A 14587-nucleotide genomic window follows, 5' to 3' on the forward strand; every position below is an offset into this window, starting at 1 on the left:
AATGGAAGCATGCTCAGTTTAAAAAACTGGATCAGGCCGCCGGATCCACCTTTTTCCGTATCCGGCACATTCCGGCTCCCATAGGCTTGCATTCTAGCAAACAGCCAGAAGCGCTTCAGGCTTTTTCGCCGGAGACAAAAAACGTTGCAATGGGCGTTTTTTCAAGAAACTGGAAGCGGCAGATTTGCCGGATCCGGCGAAAACTGGACAAAACGCAATGTCATCCGGTACAATCCGGCGCTAATACAAGTCTATGGGAAAAAAACCTGATCCGGCGGCAACATTCGCCTGATCTGTTTTTTTTAAAATTAGCCGGATTTAGCCTGACACTGAAAACCTGATGTGTGAAAGTAGCCTAAGTCAAAGAATTTTTTCAGGATACCGATTGTGTTGAAGCATTTTGTTAATTTCTGTGCGGTCTGTCCATGTAGATTAAATGCGGTTTGTCATCGCGTTTTGAAGTTTCACACACAGTCTGTGGTTTAGCCTGAAGAAGTGTGAAACTTCGAAGTGCATTGTCAAATAAGCCGGATTTAATCTACATGGGTCTCTGACTCCATCCATACAAAAGCTTCCTCTATCCAGGAAGCACAGGAATTAACCCATTTTCTCCAGTATCGGTATTTTGGCATCTCTGTGAGTCTGCAGCAGCCTGTAATAAGTAGTTGTGGTTACACAACAATGCCAGGTGAGCAAGTCTCCTTCTCAATTGATACATTTTTTACCTGAATAAGGCCCTTATTAAGCTATTGTCTTCCCAGTTTTTCCCATTGTGCTATTGTTTTTCCAGTTCTTCCCTTTTGCAAAGCATTTTTTTTCACTTTTTTATTGTCTTATTTCTGGAGCCATAACTTTTATGTTTTTCGCGACATAGTTATATGAGGACTTCTTTTATTTTTTCAGGATGAATTGTACTTGTGAGTAACTTCATTTTGGGTTACATATAACTTGTTGACAAACATTTTATAACTCTTTGTAGGAAGGAATAAAAAAAAGACAATCCTGACATCGTTTTTTTATTCTTTTTAAATGTTACGCTATTCGTTGTGCTGCACAAATAAAGTTTTACCTTGATTCTGTAGCTCAGTATGATTATGGTGATGCTAAAATTGCATAAATTATCTGTGTTTTTACTTACTTTACTTATGTATAATTACCAAACTCTGAGAAAAAAAAAACTTTTGTGTCCAAATATTCTGAGAGCCATAAGTTTCACAAATTTGTAAAAGCAGAACTGTATCATAGTTGAAGTTTTACTTTAGCTTTTATTGGTGCCATGTTGTGATATATGCAACATTTTGTTTCACTCTTTAGAAGGCAAAATGAATTTAAAAAAAATCTATATTTGTTTATCTTTTTTTTCAAACACCATACTTAATTTAGTAATATTGTCATGTTACTTTTATTCTGGGGGTTGATAAAATCTTGACAATACTATTGTATTTTTATGTTTTGCTTCTATTGCTACTTCTAAGAAATTACATTTCTTTTTAATCTTTTTTTATTGGTCACCATATTCTGATGCCCATTGTATTACCTTCATATTTTTCCATAGATGGAGCTACGTGAGAGCTTGTTTTTTTTGCGGGACAAGCTGTAATTTTTAATAGTACCATTTATGGGTACACACAACTTTTCGATCACTTTTTGATTCTTTTTTTGTTTGGCATCAACAAAATGCATTGAATCTCTATTTGATTTTAAGTCTGATTTAAAAAAAAAAAAAAAACAACCCTAAAAAGCTAAAACTGTGATTTAGTTTTTTATTCTTACATTTTTGTTTTACACTGAAAACAATTTTTTACACTGCTTACCAGTTCCACACACGGACTTGAAAATGGGATCTTTCGATTGCATTGATAATTAACTGCGCTGTACTACTTATGTACTACAGAGCGTTATCTAGCCTGTCAATGTTTGACTGACTGTAAGGCCGGCGTCACACTCAGCGTATGTAAATACCGTCCGTTTTTTACGGCCGTAATACGCAGAAAAGTCCCCAAAATAGTGATCCGTATGTCATCCGTAGGCAGGGTGTGTCAGCGTATTTTGCACATGGCATTCTCCGTATGTAATCCGTATGGCATCCGTACTGCGATATTTTCTCGCAGGCTTGCAAAACCGACATCTAATGGATTTTTGGGCTCAAATGTTCATTAAAACATATATACAGTATCTATATATATATATGTCATTGAGACACATATAAATATATATACTGTATTTATATTTAATTCAGCGCGATATATGTGAAAAGCCGGTAATTCAATTGCCGGCTTTTCATTTCTCCTTCTCAAACCCGACAGGATATGAGACATGGTTTACATACAGTAAACCATCTCATATCCCTTTTTTTGCATATTCCACACTAGTAATGTTAGTAGTGTGTATGTGCAAAATTTGGGCGCTGTAGCTGCTAAAATAAAGGGTTAAATGGCGGAAAAAATTGGCGTGGGCTCCCACGCAATTTTCTCCGCCAGAGTGGTAAAGCCAGTGACTGAGGGCAAATATTAATAGCCTAGAGAGGGTCCATGGTTATTGGCCCCCCCTGGCTACAAACATCTGCCCCCAGCCACCCCAGAAAAGGCACATCTGGAAGATGCGGCTATTCTGGCACTTGGCCACTCTCTTCCCACTCCCGTGTAGCGGTGGGATATGGGGTAATGAAGGGTTAATGTCACCTTGCTACTGTAAGGTGACATTAAGCCAGATTAATAATGGAGAGGCGTCAATTATGACACCTACCCATTATTAATCCAATAGTACGAAATGGTTAATAAAACACACACACATTATTACAAAGTCCTTTAATGAAATAAAGACACAGGTTGTTGTAATATTTTATTATTCTCTTAATCCAGCTGAAGACCCTCGTTCTGTAACAAAGTAAAAATAACAAATCAACAATATCTCATATCTTCCGATGAGCAGTCACGTCCCACGAAGTAAATCCATCTGAAGGGGTTAAATCATTTTACAACCAGGAGCTGTGCTAAAGCAGTGCTCATGCCTGTAAAAACCCCGGGTACTGAATGGAAAGCTGGGTGATCTGTAGTTACCTTGAGTTGCGGTGAGGCGCCCCCTGCTGGATGTCCTCATATGAACTCAAGCGTGGGAACTTTTCCAAGGCTCCAGTTCATGAGGACATCCAGCAGAGGGCGCATCACCGCAACTCAAGGTAACTACAGATCACCCAGCTTTCCATTCAGTACCCGGGGTTTTACAGGCACGAGCGAGTGCATTAGCACAGCTCCTGGCTGTAAAATGATTTAACCCCTTCAGATGGATTTACATCGTGGGACATAACGACGGAAGGTATGGAATATTGTTGTTTGTTTTTTTAAGTTTGTTTCAGGACGATGGTCTTCTGGTGGATTAAGAGTCTAATAAAATATTACAACAACATGTGTCTTTATTTCATTAAAATACTTTGTAATAATGTGTGTGTGTTTTATTAACCATTTCGTACTATTGGATTAATAATAGATAGGTGTCATAATTGACGCCTCTCCATTATTAATCTGGCTTAATGTCACCTTACAATAGCTAGGTGACATTAACCTTTCATTACCCCATATCCCACCGCTACACGGGAGTGGGAAAAGAGTGGCCAAGTGCCAGAATAGGCGCATCTTCCAGATGTGCCTTTTCTGGGGTGGCTGGGGGCAGATGTTTGTAGCCAGGGGGGCCAATAACCATGGACCCTCTCTAGGCTATTAATATTTGCCCTCAGTCACTGGCTTTACCACTCTGGCGGAGAAAATTGCGTGGGAGCCCACGCCAATTTTTTCCGCCATTTAACCCTTTATTTTAGCAGCTACAGCGCCCAAATTTTGCACATACACTCTACTAACATTAGTAGTGTGGAATATGCAAAAAAAAAAGGGATATGAGATGGTTTACTGTATGTAAACCATGTCTCATATCCTGTCGGGTTTGGGAGGGAGAAATGAAAAGCCGGCAAGTGAATTACCAGCTTTTCACTAACACCGCTGCGTATTTCTCGCAAGTCATACTGCTGGTCCGTGTGTAATCCGTATTTTTCTCACCCCCATAGACTTTCATTGGCGATTTTTTTGCGCAATACCGTGACAAACGCAGCATGCTGCAATTTTCTACGGCCATACAAGACCGTATATTACGGATGCGAAATATACGGCAGATAGGAGCTGGGCCATAGAGATTAATTGGGCCGTGTGCAATGCGTATTTAACGGACGTAGTTTATGCGCTGATACGTCCGTAAAACTCGCCAGTGTGACGTCGGCCTTAGCCTATCAGGCCCTGCCTCTGGCAGGAAATGAAAGACTGAGGACATGACAGACATGGAGGCCATTGCAAGAACTCCAGTTGGAATAACAACCCATAGGCAATCCACGATTGTGTTGCTGGGGTGTCAATGGGCTGACAAAAAAGTGATCTCTCTCTGTCAAACTCCACGCATGCAGCTGTCACTATTGACACTATCACCTAGGGGTTGCAGATCTGTGTGCAGAGGTAGCTCTGTTCCAAGCACATGCAGCAGGAGCTTTGCTGTGTAAGTCTCTTATTGCAGAGGGAACTAGCACAATTCCTAAGCCCATGATATCCCTAAGATGTACCTGTATGCCAAATTGCAGGAAATCACTTGCTGGATGAATCTGGATGTTCAGTTATGTCCATTTGCCGAGTTTGCTCAAGAACATGTTGAGCCAGATTGCAGCTGATTGATTCAAGGGAATCGGCTGATTGATTCAAGGGAAAATTTTCAAATTGGGAGTGTGGGGGGGCATAACTTTGGAACATAACTTTGGAACAGGGAGGCACAGAAAAAAATGAAAAATTCTTCCAGAATCAGTGGAGCAGCACCATTTGGTGGAGGTACTTAATTTAAATAAAGAAGAAAATGTATTAAAAGGTCCTTTTTAATTGTTTTTATACTATCCTGTCTTTGTATTATAATTTTTGCATTATGTTCTAATAAAAAATTTGATATGCTTAAAGTGAACCTCTCGGCAGGATTGTGCAATGTTCAGTTAAATAAATTCTCATGCTCTGGGGCGGCCTGTGGGGGATGGGGCTTTATGTCGTGCTCTGTTCACATATTCATCTGTATGGGCTTATGACAGGTCATTGATCTCTCAGTGACCTGCCCCCTATTTTACATACTACATATCATATTGTTTAAAAAAAAAATTACATTCATCAAGCAGGCGGTGACGGCACTTGCACTGTAGCATGATTCGATGTGAAATAGGCATATAATCATTTGATTTTGTTATACATTTTTTTCCACCAACAAAATTATATCTTAATCAAAATGGCGAAAGCAGCGGTGCCTGCGCAGTAGCATAATTGAGAATGATATAGATGCTACTGCGTAGGAGTTATTTTGCAAAAGAAAAATTTTTTTTTTCTCTATCAAGATGGTGACGCCTGCGCAGTAGAATAATTCGGAATGCGATAGATGCTACTACTCAGGTGTATCCACTGGTGCCATTTTGATGGAGTCAATTTTTTTATCCGTAGCAAAATGGCGCCGGCGGCCATGCCTGCGAAATAACATCTATTGCATTCCGAATGATAGTACCATGCAGGTGTAGCTGCCGGCGCCATTTTGATTAGGATAATTTTTTTACCCAACAAAATTATAGGACAAAAAGGAAATGAAAAGAATGTAATCAGGGTACCACATGAAGACCCCCCTACAGGCCGCCCCAAAGCACAAGAATCTCATCAACTGAAAACCGCAAATACAGATTAAACAAGAACCACAAGATGGATTTCATCAAGCAAGGTATCATTTTAATCATTATAACAGTGTCATCCTGACAGTCTCTGTAGTTTACTGATCACAAGCCTGCTAATAGGTTCACTTTAAGTGTTCATTTTTTGTATGACTTTTTTGTCTTTGGTAACATACGATGCTTGTTACATCCATTTATGTACTGGAAACATGTAGAAATTTAATGCTTCTAAACATGTACTAATAAAAATGATATGTATTAAACCATCCTATGGGGACATTATTATTGCATATTTGTATATCTTACCAATTTTACACTGTCCTCTGAATCACTTTCTAATTGTTCTTCAATTTCTTCCAATCTGAAGTTTCCTGCAGAAAGTGTAAAAAATGATGTAAATGAAGCTGTCACTTATGTGGAAACCATTCATTTCAGTTATGACGCAGTTCTGATGCTGTGGAAACAACATGTAGTTGCCTGCATTAGGTTTTTGCATAAAAAAGCAAGGTTCTGGCTGCACGTTATTTAGCAGGGTCACTACCACAGTTGCCCCACTTTCATTAAATTAATATATTGTTAAATTCGGGTCATATATTCAAAAAATACTGTCAAAACTATGTTTGTTTATGCAAAAAGTACATTCAGGTTTGGACAGAATCAGAACTGTTTTGTACAACTTTGTATGTGATCCCTCTAATTATTGAGCTTAGCTGAATTAGCTTTACCCTCTTGAAAACATATAGTTACATAGTTACATAGTTATTGAGGTTGAAGGAAGACTTTAAGTCCATCTAGTTCAACCCATAGCCTAACCTAACATGCCCTAACATGTTGATCCAGAGGAAGGCAAAAAAACCCCATGTGGCAAAGAGTAACTCCACCATGGGGAACAAAATTCCTTCCCGACTCCACATACGGCAATCAGACTAGTTCCCTGGATCAACGCCTTATCAAGGAATCTAGTGTATATACCCTGTAACATTATACTTTTCCAGAAAGGTATCCAGTCCCCTCTTAAATTTAATTAATGAATCACTCATTACAACATCATACGGCAGAGAGTTCCATAGTCTCACTGCTCTTACAGTAAAGAATCCGCGTCTGTTATTATGCTTAAACCTTCTTTCCTCCAGACGTAGAGGATGCCCCCTTGTCCCTGTCTCAGGTCTATGATTAAAAAGATCATCAGAAAGGTCTTTGTACTGTCCCCTCATATATTTATACATTAACATAAGATCACCCCTTAGTCTTCGTTTTTCCAAACTAAATAGCCCCAAGTATAATAACCTATCTTGGTATTGCAGACCCCCCAGTCCTCTAATAACCTTGGTCGCTCTTCTCTGCACCCGCTCCAGTTCAGCTATGTCTTTCTTATACACCGGAGACCAGAACTGTGCACAGTATTCTAAGTGTGGTCGAACTAGTGATTTGTATAGAGGTAAAATTATGTTCTCCTCATGAGCATCTATGCCTCTTTTAATACATCCCATTATTTTATTTGCCTTTGTAGCAGCTGCCTGACACTGGCCACTGAATATGAGTCTGTCATCCACCCATACACCCAGGTCTTTTTCATTGATGGTTTTGCCCAGAGTTTTAGAATTAAGCACATAGTTATACATCTTATTACTTCTACCCAAGTGCATGACCTTACATTTATCCCCATTAAAGCTCATTTGCCATTTATCAGCCCAAGCTTCTAGTTTACATAAATCATCCTGTAATATAAAATTGTCCTCCCCTGTATTGATTACCCTACAGAGTTTAGTGTCATCTGCAAATATTGAAATTCTACTCTGAATGCCCCCTACAAGGTCATTAATAAATATGTTAAAAAGAAGAGGGCCCAATACTGACCCCTGTGGTACCCCACTGCTAACCGCGACCCAGTCCGAGTGTGCTCCATTAATAACCACCATTTGTCTCCTATCCCTGAGACAGCTCTCAACCCACTTACACATATTTTCCCCTATCCCCATTACTCTCATTTTATGTAACAACCTTTTGTGTGGCACCGTATCAAAAGCTTTGGAAAAGTCCATATACACTACGTCCACTGGGTTCCCTTGGTCCAGTCCGGAACTTACCTCTTCATAGAAGCTGATCAAATTAGTCTGACATGAGCGGTCCCTAGTAAACCCGTGCTGATACGGGGTCATAAGGTTATTCCTCTTCAGATACTCCAGTATAGTATCCCTTAGAATGCCCTCCAGGATTTTACCCACAGTAGAGGTTAAACTTACTGGCCTATAATTACCGAGTTCAGTTTTTGCCCCTTTTTTGAATATTGGCACCACATTTGCTATACGCCAGTCCTGTGGTACAGACCCTGTTATTATGGACTCTTTAAAGATTAAAAATAATGGTCTATCAATGACTGTACTTAGTTCCTGCAGTACTCGGGGGTGTATCCCATCCGGGCCCGGAGATTTGTCAATTTTAGTGATTTTTAGACGCCGCTGTACTTCCTGCTGGGTTAAGCAGGTGACATTTAATGGGGAATTTTTGTTATCACTAGTCATTTTGTCTGCCATGGGATTTTCTTTTGTAAATACTGATGAAAAAAAGTCATTTAGCATATTGGCTTTTTCCTCATCCTCATCCACCATTTCACCCAGACTATTTTTAAGGGGGCCAACACTGTCGTTTTTTAGTTTCTTACTATTTATATAGTTAAAGAATATTTTGGGATTATTTTTACTCTCTCTGGCAATGAGTCTCTCTGTCTCAATCTTTGCTGCCTTGATTTGCTTTTTACAGAATTTATTTAATTTTCTGTATTTATTTAATGCCTCCTCACTACCTACTTCCTTTAATTCTCTAAATGCTTTCTTTTTGTCCCTTATTGCGCCCCTTACAGCTCTATTTAGCCATATTGGTTTCCTCCTATTTCTAGTATGTTTATTCCCATACGGTATATACTGTGCACAGGTCCTATCCAGGATGCTAATAAACGTCTCCCATTTTCTTTGTGTACTTTTATGTCTCAGGATATCGTCCCAGTTAATTGCACCAAGATCCTCTCTCATCCGTTGGAAATTTGCCCTCCTGAAATTTAGTGTCCGTGTAACCCCCCTACTACCCATCTTATTAAAGGTTACATGAAAACTTATTATTTTGTGATCACTATTCCCCAAGTGACCCCCAACCCTTATATTTGATATGCGGTCTGGCCTGTTGGTTAATATTAGGTCTAGCAGTGCCCCCCTCCTTGTTGGGTCCTGAACCAGTTGTGAAAGGTAATTGTCTCTCATAGTTGTCAAAAACCGATTACCTTTGCTGGAACTGCAGGTTTCTGTTCCCCAATCTATTTCAGGGTAGTTGAAGTCCCCCATAATAATGACTTCTCCTTGAGTCGCAGCTTCATCTATTTGCTTTACGAGGATATTCTCCATTGCTTCCATTATTTTTGGAGATTTATAACAAACCCCTATCAGTAATTTATTATTTTTTCCCCCTCCCCTTATCTCCACCCACAGGGACTCTACATTTTCATTAAATTCACCTATATTATCACGCAGGATGGGTTTTAAGGAAGATTTTACATATAGACACACCCCTCCCCCTCGCTTATCTGTACGATCATTTCTGAACAGGCTATAGCCCTGCAAGTTAACAGCCCAGTCATGGCTCTCATCCAGCCACGTCTCAGATATCCCCACCATATCATAATTATGCTCCAACAACATTAGTTCTAATTCATCCATTTTGTTGGCGAGGCTTCTGGCATTAGTATACATGCACTTGATGTTACTCTCTGTACCTCTATTCTTTCTTAAATTATTAACTGTTCTTACCCCACCCCCCATGCCACCGCCACCCCCAACTTCCTTATTTGTGCCCAGGTCTCTATCTGCACTATCTTCCCCTCCTATAAATTGAATACCCTCCCCCCCAATCCCTAGTTTAAACACTCCTCCAACCTTCTAGCCATTTTCTCCCCCAGCACAGCTGCACCTTCCCCATTGAGGTGCAGCCCGTCCCTAGCGTAGAGCCTGTAGCCAACTGAGAAGTCGGCCCAGTTCTGCAGGAACCCAAACCCCTCCTTCCTACACCAATTCTTGAGCCACTTATTAACTTCCCTAATCTCCCGTTGCCTCTCTGGCGTGGCACGTGGTACCGGCAGTATTTCGGAAAATACCACGTTGGAGGTCCTTGCTTTCAGCTTGCAGCCTAATTCCCTGAAATCATCTTTAAGGACCTTCCACCTACCTCTAACTTTGTCATTTGTGCCAATGTGCACCTTGACCGCTGGGTCCTCACCAGCCCCTCCCAGTAATCTGTCCACCCGATCAGCGATGTGTCGGACTCGAGCGCCAGGTAGGCAGCACACCATCCGATGATCCCTGTCTTTGTGACAGATTGCCCTATCTGTTCCCCTAATAATTGAGTCCCCCACTACCAGCACCTGTCTGGCCTGCCCTGCTCTCCTATTTCCCTCCTTACTGGAGCAGTCACTCCTCCGGCTTTCAGAGGACATGCCTGGCTGCAGCAGTGCTACCCCTGTACTGGCACCCCCCTCATCTGCCAACTTAGCAAACTTATTGGGGTGTGCCAGATCAGGACTAGCCTCCCTGGCACTCTTCCCTCTACCCCGCCTTCTGTCTGTCACCCAGCTAACTGCCACACTGTCCTGCAGCTCCATCCTACCATCCCCCTCCTCATCTATCCCATTGAGCGTCTGCTCTGTGAGCAGAAGACTCCTCTCCATATTGTCAATGGATCTCAGTGTTGCCAGCTGCACATTTAGATCCAAAATCTGTGATTCCAAATGCACAACGTGCTCACATCTCGCACAGCAGTATGCACCCTCGACCGGCTGGTCAAGGACTGCATACATGTGGGAAGATGTGCACTGGATGGCATTAACAATTGTGGAGCACATTTCCTAATGGGGATTGCACCACACAGAAACGCTAATTAAAAATAAATACAAAGTATTAATTAAAAAAAAAAAAAACAGAAGCAATTCCTCCCTTGGAAACTCCCTGATTCCAAAGTCACTGAATCACAAGTCACACACTTACCGCCGTTCACACTTACGCTCAGGTCACACTCAGCTCGCTCACACTCGCTGTGCTGAAGATTTAGTTTTTTTTTTTTCTCTCTATCTCCCCTCAACAGCAATCCACCTTGCTGTTCAGATGCACTTCCAAAAAAAATATGTACACAAACAAAAACACAGCAATGACCAATCATTGGTAGAGCTAAACTGTTACAATAATCCACATTTGCACAAATCCAGATACTGACCTGACAGCATTCTAGCTGCTATTGCTGTTAAAGAGGACCTTTCACCACTTTACTCACGTTAATCTGACAACCTTTCTCCTGACCATTTTCCTTTCTCCTGACCAAGTAGGAGGAATGTTTAGTGGGCTTAATATGTTAATTTCCCCTCCATCCACTGGCGTGATAACAGAGATTCTTCTCTTGTGGCATTTACTTTTTCCCCTGTTTGATGCTGCCCAATTATAAAAAGACAGCTTCCTACAGGGGATAAAAAGCAAATGCTTCCAGTGAAGGTCAGAACAGGCTTTTTCTCTGTGATTGGTGAGACTTATTTGCTGTCACAACCAGAGGGAACATGCACCTGGCTGATTCTAAGTCTGATCACACAACGTTCTCCTCTCTCCTGGCACTTTTTGTCATTACAATGTGGAAAACTGTGCTTTAATGTCATTACATACAAAGATCTTGATCTATCCCATTCCCAGGTATTGAAGAATAATGCATTGTATATGACAAATGCTGCTCATAAGATCATCTTCACCACTTCTGCTGATATAGCTTTCTTCTCCCACTGCTCCTCTCCTAATATTAATACCGTGCCAGGAGACGAGGAGAGCTGCGCTGTTGTGTGATTACAGCTCCAGGAGAAGAGAGCTGCAGCGTGTGGCACTAATGAAGATGATCATGGGAGCAGAGTTTGTCATATACAACATCCTGGATCCATTCCAGGCATCAGGGAAATATTAGAGGACTTGTTTTTTTGTGATTTGCAAGTTAACTTTCTTCTTAATACTGTCTTGGGGTACAAATGATGTTTAGCTTTTCATTGTCTGTTATAAGCAGTCGTGGCAACCAAAAAAACTTCAATTCTGGAGGTATTTTTTTTAACTTGTTTACCATGTGGGTTAATTCCTTTTATATTTTGATAGATCACACTTTCAGAAATGCATGATACTACAAATGTGTATTTTTCAATTTTTTTTGCTTTTTATTTTTTTTTCCATTTTTTGTCCTTTTAGGGGACTTTAATTCGCAATTCTTTTATCGCTTGATCTGTATACCAAAATAACACCATATTGCAGTATATGGTTTAAATGACTGTTTCAGATGAATTCCAGCCTTTGCTTAGAGCACCAAGATGGTTACCATGGGGGCCTTCAGCAGGCCTTGACTGCCACCTCTGCACCTCTGATCACATCTGGCGTGAATGATTCTCAATACCATCTTTGTAAATGGTTGAACAGCAGCAAGCGGAGCAAGCTCCAGTCACTCAAAAAAAGACATGTCAACTGTGTAACACAGGTGACATCAACAGTGCGTGGAGTGGGCTCGGGTCCTGAGCTGCCTCAACATGTATGCACCCCAGTGCGGAAATAAAGGTACACCTATTTGCGTTAAGGAGTTAGAGATGGTGAGTTATAAAAAACTGTACAATTTTTGCTATTAAGTTATATAACACAGTGGCCTCAGTGACAGTCAACAGCTATAAAAGTTCTGACCCAGACAAACACTACAGGATTTGGCAGTATTGGTGTCACGATTGGACTGGCGAGTAAACTGCGACCAGGGGCACCATTCCAGGCCCTAGATCTAGGGGGCGCCCTAACTCGCCCTGTTCCCCGGAATACCTCAGATGGCAAGGATGCTGGGGCCTCCGCCCTTGCCCTGTCTCCTAACAGCAGCCCTGCGTCTGCCCCCTTCCCCACCCGGGGAAGAGAGGCGCTACCGTGTACCGCAGTACACCAACCAGACAGACAGGGAAACAAAGACAAGGGTAAAAGAAAATTCCACTAACACAAATATACTCTCACAAATAACAGAGGTATTCACCAGGGTGTGAAGGACAGGGGAATAAAATAAAGCAGGTAAGGATGAAGAGTTTCCAAGCTTACAAACCAAGCAACAATCGCACAATAAACTCCTCCAGACACCAACTCCTAACTACTCCAGGTCTATCTAGCAAATGCTATCTCAGACAAGGAACTAGCCAGAAGGCATAGCTTTTATAGGAGATGGGAGAGGCTAACTGAGCACAGCTGAATGCAGGAATTACCACATGGCCGATGAATCCCTGTGCTGCTGAAAGCAAACAAACACATTTAATATACTGGAGAAGTGCTTCTTCTCAGCGGTGGAGCAGGAACCATCAGACGCTGCGGTCTTCTGGTACTGCTCTGTCGCGGTAACTCCATGACAATTGGACTACGAACCAAGATCTAACTTATAGTTATAATACATACCAGTATCATCCAGATAGCCCTGTAAATTAATAAAAAAAATTGATAAAGTCATAATAATAATCATAAGCTTCACTCATTAGAAGGTAAAAAACAAATTGTAGCATGCAGTTGGTGGGGGATAAAATAATTAATGGTTGTATCTTGTCAAGAAATATCTGATATATAAATGACTGTAAACCACACTGTATTTCATCTTTTTCAGCCCTCATGACTGTACTTGTGATTACTTTTATTCTTTATAAAATAACAACACTGGCGGTTATTTTCTTAGATTTTTGCCTTTCCGGTGGAATTACTTGTACTGTGATACCATTCCCCTTGTAGCCTTATAGTGTCTTAGAGTACAGGGAAACAAATTATTGACAAGAGTAAAAGTAACGGTCCAGTAGACTTTGATAGCAGTGGCCGTGGGCATGTTGGACAGACCGTCCATTCAGATATTGGTTCTTGTTTTGGGATCAGAGTCCGATTGATGGATTCCCCAGTAAACAGACACTTACATTTATGTTACATGTTGGGTGTGGGTATTTGGGAGTGCGCAAGACTTGAAATCACTCCACACACAATGGGTGCCAGCTTTATATATCAGTTAAATAAATTGTTCTGCAGAATTCAATGTTTTTGCCAATAGTTGCTGATCATTTGCAGCAGATTGTCCTCAAATGTCCTTAGATTTGTAAGTTTTACAGCTTAATAAGATGTTTTATATTTTAAGGGTGCGCCAATATTAATACAGGCTCTTGATCGACCTTCTAGCTTGAACCTGACACATTATAGCTGTATTTGAAAGGGCAGGCTGGTTATATAGCCAGCCCCCTTCTTGTTTCGTGTGCAAGCTGTGACAGAAAAGATAGATCTAGATATTTAAAGGGGTTGTTGGGTCTAAAACTACAAGACTGTAGTCATTTTGTAGCTGCAGACTTGTGAATCCTCACATTGGGCCCTCTGCACACTGTGAGGATTGACCGATGATGGCAGCATGTGATCAATCCGACGAGACTGTATACACTTGCTTTGAGTAAGGTGGAACATAGCCTACTCAGCACCTGACCACATGTATGCAAAGCACATACGCGAGGTCATGCCCCCTCCTCTCCCAGCACTGGGAATCCTCACAGACCGCAGTGTGCGCATTGTGAGGATTTACAAGTCTGCATTAACAGAGTGAATGAAGACTCGTAGTTTTATATAGGACCATCCCTTTAAATAAATGTCTATCCACACCCTTCATACACATCACTGCTCACTTGGGAAACACTATCCATCTCCTACTGGGAGCGGAGCTTATAGCTACACATCCAGACAACTTTTCAACATGACGTACATTAGAACGTTGCTCATTTAGGCACATTTGAAAGCAATTTGCTTGAACTGGATAACCTCTTTAATG

At 41.2% G+C, this 14587-nt stretch overlaps 1 protein-coding gene across 1 annotated transcript in view; it reads right to left on the reverse strand.

Moving 5' to 3' along the window:
- Positions 1–14587, reverse strand: part of LOC143769967 (uncharacterized) — a 224791-nt gene that overhangs the window by 42398 nt on the left and 167806 nt on the right. Inside the window, exons 12-13 of the mRNA XM_077259080.1 lie at positions 13198–13216; positions 6032–6096 (exon numbers count right to left, since the gene is read on the reverse strand). Coding sequence (XP_077115195.1) covers positions 6032–6096; positions 13198–13216 — 84 coding nt within the window. The remainder of the gene's footprint in view (positions 1–6031; positions 6097–13197; positions 13217–14587) is intronic.

This window comes from Ranitomeya variabilis, chromosome 4 (assembly GCF_051348905.1).
Source record: "Ranitomeya variabilis isolate aRanVar5 chromosome 4, aRanVar5.hap1, whole genome shotgun sequence".
Classification (NCBI taxonomy): Eukaryota; Metazoa; Chordata; class Amphibia; order Anura; family Dendrobatidae; genus Ranitomeya; species Ranitomeya variabilis.